This window comes from Astatotilapia calliptera, chromosome 11 (genome assembly GCF_900246225.1).
Source record: "Astatotilapia calliptera chromosome 11, fAstCal1.2, whole genome shotgun sequence".
In the NCBI taxonomy this organism is placed as follows: domain Eukaryota; kingdom Metazoa; phylum Chordata; class Actinopteri; order Cichliformes; family Cichlidae; genus Astatotilapia; species Astatotilapia calliptera.
In genome coordinates, this window is record NC_039312.1 from 21879300 (window position 1) to 21885299 (window position 6000).

The 6000-nt window shown below is 48.8% G+C and overlaps 1 protein-coding gene across 2 annotated transcripts in view; it reads left to right on the forward strand.

Annotated features, from left to right (window-relative positions):
- grin2db (glutamate receptor, ionotropic, N-methyl D-aspartate 2D, b) overlaps positions 1-5531 on the forward strand; it is a 50307-nt gene extending 44776 nt beyond the window's left edge. For both annotated transcript variants that reach the window (XM_026186031.1, XM_026186032.1), the window contains exon 16: positions 1943-5531. In XM_026186031.1, the coding sequence (XP_026041816.1) occupies positions 1943-5155 (3213 nt within the window). In that variant the 3' untranslated portion in view covers positions 5156-5531. The remainder of the gene's footprint in view (positions 1-1942) is intronic.
- The last annotated feature ends 469 nt before the right edge of the window (positions 5532-6000 follow it).

The following is a 6000-nucleotide window of genomic DNA, read 5'->3' on the forward strand; positions in this document are numbered from 1 at the left end:
GCAACATGATGGTAGACAGAAGGCTGTGCTTGTCACCATCTGAACACACATGTGTAAGCATGATCCTGTGTGTGACCTTTCCTGTTACTAAGCGTGAGTGTTAGAAATTGTGAGCTTTGGGGTCATTTCAATTCCCCTCTGTCAATTCAGGAGATTAATTGAAATTCAATTCTGCTCACATACTGGATATCCTCTTCCTCTGACAGTGACCTTGACAGAAACAACCGACTCCATGTATGTAATTATTGTAGCTTCACTGACAAATTATCCATTTCCCACTACTGTGGTCTCAGTTTATGCATTTATGAATGCATTTTATTAACCGTGCTGCGCACAGCTGTACTTATAAATAGTAATGAATGTAAAACTGAAAACGGCAAATTTGCATTTCTTTAAAACACCGTAAGTTTATGGATAGCGTTTTATTCTTACGCGCTCCATTCTTATTCTGTTCTGCTCTTCCTCGCTCCTTCATTATCTTTAATGTAAGCTACATATACAGTAAAATACTGTGCCTTTTGTAACTTTTGTAGCTGTCACTTTTAGGGGGTTTAGTCAAACAGTTTGCAATGTAAACTGCCATCGTTCTTGAGGTCCTCACCCACAGGAGCATTTCCAGGATTTTAGAGTAAAGCAGCAAAAGCAAATTAGAATATTTAATCAGAAATAAAATCAGTGTAGCAAATTGGCACAGAAAACACTGGGCATGATTTTCAGACTGCACCCCTGTGTGCAATTACAGATTTGTTAAGTGAAAAGTGATGATGCACAAGTTTTAAAATATAATTTTGTGTTAGATAATTGTTTTGCAAAATGTGGGAAAAAGTATTAAGACTTTTATTAATAAAAGTTATAATCCTACTTAAGTTTTATAATCAAAATATATCGAAAGTACTGAAAGTAGTAAAGCTCATTATGTAGAATGGCACTTTTCAGATTACTACATATGTATCTATATATGTATTACTGGATCACATTTATTGATCATTTATGTGTGTATATATCTCACTGATTTTCCAACTGCTGATGATTTTAATTACTTTTATATATGATTGAACTTACTTAATATGGCTGATGTAAAATTGCAATTGATTTGCAAAATAATAAGAAACTAAAGGTTTAAAATAAATGATATGAACTACAAAGTAAACTATTTGGATCCAAAATATAGTAGAGTAAAAGCAGAAAGTAGCATAACATAGAAATAGTTAAGTACAATTACAATAAACCTTTAGTAAAGTACTTGAGCAAATGTAGTCATTTCCATTCTGCCTGGATCTGTCCATGCTGTTATCCAGTGGTGTTGGGCATTATAAGATTAACAGCACTCTAGTCAAGTGACATTGGAGGGGAGCTTTATTGCTATTATAGCGGCATGATAAGACACTGAAAAGAAGCAATGTAAAAGTGGAATGCAGAGCGTGGATGTAAACGCTGAAGTGGGTTATGGGACAGGCTACCCCCAGGAGGCTTTTGTGACAGCCATGGTGGAGAAATGGAACGCTCACTTGATCAATGAGCTGCTAAGCTACCAGCTGTTAGCTATTGGAATGTTAGCCAAGCTTTCTGGTGAAATTCACAGTTAACAGTTTAACATATTTTTGCGGTGTTGTGGCAAGCATGTTGGTACAATAAGAATTGAGAAATAGCTTATCTGGGTGTTGAATGGAATGCTAATTAGCCATGTGGAGCTGTGGCGTTTAATACCTGATTAAAGCATTGCTAATCTAGTGACAGCTTAAATGTTTAAAGATGCTTCAGGTGAGGAGGTATGAAACAAACCGTGAATTTAAAAAACTGTTACATCCCTAATATACTTACATTTATTCCCTCTTCAAAGCAAGATTTAATTAATTATGTCCTGATATTTATTTGGGAGAATACATTTGATTCTTTAGCCTTTTAAGTGACTAGTTTTGTATTTGTTCTCTCTTTGTCTTAGGGCATGTACAGCTGCTGTAGCTTTGAGGATGAAACAGCAACAGGTGGAGCTAAAAGTCTGCCAACGCATCACCACACAGCAATGGTTACAGTTCCGTCACAGTCACATGTTGTCTCAACGTCTTTGACCAACCCAGCAATTGCAATGGCGCAACAGCAGCAACAACCGCAACCGCAGCAACCGCAGCCCGTGTACAAAACACCTCTACCGGGCTCTCCTCCCACCGTGGTGCATTCTGGGACAGCACTGGGTCCAGCTAACACACCGATAGCTGGTGCGCCCCTACCTTGCACCACCTTCCTGCCACGACCAGACCGCAGACTGGCTGTGGTGGATCGTTGGAGGCTGCCTAAATCTGCTACAGCCACCAACCCAATGGCTGTAAGGGGGGGTATCAGTGACATGGGACCCTTTGCTCAGAAAGTCCCACCAAACTGGGCTTCCACTGCTGGAGGGGCTGGGGGACTTGATGGTTATAAGCGTTACTATGGTCCCATTGACCCTGAGGGACTGGGGCCCTGCATGGAGCAGCAGGCAGGGTCCCAGACCCCCAAGACTATGCCCAGGGGCCACCCTCAGCCCCCTCCAGCCAGTGTGGCCTTCTACTCAGAGAAGGGCATCGACCATGGGGTGGGGAAGAAGGTGGTAGGAGGTGGCAGCGGGGGTCAGGGGAAAGGGGCTGTTAAACCTCTGGGCACTCCCAGACTGCCTCCTAAGAGTCAGGCACCTCTACCTCCTACACCCCCGCTGCCACACCCCTCCCCCCCTCTCCCCTCATCCTTCTTGAGGAAACGAAGGCCCAAGAAGCCCAAAGAGTCCGGGGGTCCACTATATGAGAACATTCTGCCCCTAGGGCGGAGGGGAGGAGCACGAGATGGTGTGAGGGAGGGAGTAGGGAGGAGGGCACGCCCCCTCTCTCCCCCACTCTCACTTCCTGTACCGGTACCCCTCAGCCCCTCCTATACCCCTCCTTCTCCCTCTGCATCCTTGCACTATACATCCTCGTCCTCTTCGTCAACCACATCATCCACATCCACGTCGTCATCTGCCTCATCTTCTCGCTCCACCTCTCCTACTTACTCTTACAGCTCCTCCAGGAGCACACGGGACAGAACTGGAGGAATAGATGGAGAGGATGATGATGACGATGAGGAGCTGACAGAAGAGTCAAGCCTCCTCCTTGGGAGGGGAAGAGAGAGGGAGCGCTCAATCATCCGGCCTCGTTCTCTCAGTCACGGCCGCCTGCCACCACCCATACCCCCCAGGAAACCACGCACGTCCTGGGGTGACAGAGAAAGGGAACGAGGGAGAGAAAGAGGTGGGAGCCAACTGTCTCAGCTCCAAGAGTGGTGGGCAAGCTGGAGTGAGAGAGAGAGGAGTGGAGCAGGTGGAGATGCTGAGCGGCAAAAAAGGGAAAAGAAGAGAAGAAAAGAGAAGGAAAAGGAGAAGAAGAAAAAGAAAAAGAACAAAAAGAGGAAAAAGCGAGAAGAAAGGGAAAGAGAGCGAGAGAGAGAAAGGAAGCGTAGAAAAGTAAAAAAGAGGAAGAAGAAGGCCCTTAAAACAAAGAAAAGGAAGAAATCAACAGGGGGAAAGCGGTCTGAGACAGAGGAGGGTGATATAGAGGCAGACAGGGAAGGAGAGGCAGAGGGAGAGAGGGAAGGAGGAATACAAGACTACTCTTCATTTTCTGCGCAGTATCGGAGCACATTTGGGGAAAAGGGGCGCGATTCATGGGAAGGAGATAGGGAGAGATGTAGAAGAGAAGGAGGAGATGAGGGCAATGACAGGGAAGAGGAGGACAGTGGAAGAAGCAGGGATAGGCGCCCTAAATCCTCACACTCTCATTCAAGGCATCGTACACCCAGTAAGCGCTATCCTAACCTGAACAAGCTCCCTGCGTCCGTCAAATTTTGGGTAAATGGAAGAGGAGGTGACTCTAATGCTCCTCCAATATCCCTCCATCCGCTTCTTCCGTCCTCTAAGCGGCGAAGAAGTGGGGGGATGGATAGAGATGATAGCGGCAGGCTTGGAGAACGGCGTCCTTTGTTAATGCGTTATGAAAAAGAGAAAGCACACACAAGAGAAGGGCTATCCTTCCATGAGTGGGACTCTGAAGACGACGATGATGATGATGAGGAGGAGGAGGAAGAGGAGGAGAGGGATAGAGTGAGGGAACGGGTGGAGGGCAGGGGAAGGAGGGCAGGTAGGGGGGCCGTCTCTGAGTCAGAGAGGGACAGGGCCAGGGCAGAGGACAGTTACTCAGATGAGGGCTCGTCGGGGGAGTTTGGCCGTTTTGAAAGATACTGGGAGGGAGGTTCAGGGGGAAGTGTCACTGGGATAGGGGGCATAGGAGGAGGAGGCTGGTTCTTTGGTACCTACCCCTCCAGAGAGAAAGGGGGCAGTGTCAACAGTCGAGATGATTCATTACTAGGAACTAGAGCAGAAGGCTGGATTGGAGCTGATTTCTGGGGATCGGGACCAGGTGTTGGTTGGGGTTCTGGGGGAGGGAGTGGGGGTTTGGGTTCGCAGTGGCCACCACCTCCAGCAGCCTTCCCTCCACCTCGACGATACTGGTCTATGGACAAAATTCCTGTGAAGGGTGAGAAAAAGTGGAAGAGTGGAGGAGGGAAGAACAAGGGACGATCTAGGGAAAGGGAGGAAGAAGCGCCACGGGCGACCATGTGTTCCTGTAGCCTTTACCCCCAACCCCATCCTTATCCACATCCCCACAGGAGCTCACACACCTCCCATTCCAAGAGAGGATCCACAGCACTTTCTCATAGCCAGGAAGAGCTTCTCCCCCACTGCCACAGCTTCAGCGGTGTCTCTCGTCCTAAGCCGCTGCCCCCCAAACCCGATTCCAGCCAGGCCAAATCAGGCAGCCAATCTAACCTCAGCCTTAGCACACAGCCCACAGACCATCCGCCTCAGCCCTCACCGTCACCACCACAGCAGCCGTCCATGTCTCCCACGTCCCTCCCGATGCCCATCCCACCTCCACCCTCCTCATCCTCTGTCTCGCCACCAGCAGGGGTAGGGATGGAAGGCCAGGCCCAGGCTCCGGCTTCAGCCAGTGCCAAACTCCAATATCAGAGACTGCGCTCTGTGCCACAGCCACGGAGGTTCTACTCTCCCCACCTGCCACTCAAAGCCAAGAGCCTGTGCTCACGTCGAGGGTCGGCCCACTTCTCTAGCCTGGAGAGCGAGGTATGACAGGGGGAGAGGAGAGAGGGAGACGTGAGAGCGAGCACCACTGCTGTTGAGAACCGTGGTGCCATGGCAGCTGGAGCCAGGGATGACGTCGGAGATATGGCTGCCCAGGTGACCACAGGTAATCAATTAGCAACTACCACTGCTGGAGCTGATACGGACAGTAGCTCTATTGTTAACACGAGCCAGTGTGAGAGCAACACTGCTGCCACCCGCTCCATCGTACGCGTTCTAGTGAGGGCGACAGTGAGACGCCATACCAGGGTGAGCTATGTGCGCCTGGATGGTTCCCACGATGATGATGAGAGTGAAGGCGAGGCTGCATCTCCGGGGACAGCAGCCCCAGAACTTCTTCTCTGCTCAGAAATGAGCTTTGTGATGTCATCTTCGGTTCTCCTCCCCTCCCCGAGTCACAACTGTGGATAACAGTAGTCTCCAACCTGTGAGTAATGATGTCATGTTTGTACACACACACACACGCACGAACACACACACATACACAGATAAAATGCTCAAAACGTCTCCCTCCCTCTGGCTTTGAGAACACACCTCGGTGGGATGAGGAAAGACCCACCTTCTCCAAAAAGATGCCAGAATAGTTGTTGTGTCTGGCTTCCTCTCCTGTCTGGCTTTTGGCTTTTGAACTGGACTGGAGGACTGCTTGTCATGTGTTGGAGAGACCACTCCTTCCTCTTCCCTTTTGTAAATCAGATGATATGAAAAGCAATGCAGTCACCTCTCTCATGCACTGTCTGCCTGATCACCTTTCACTGGGCAGTGAGGACAGTGCTACTTATTTGCCCTTTGACCTCATGACACCATCAGACCCATCTAGCTCTACCCCAGGA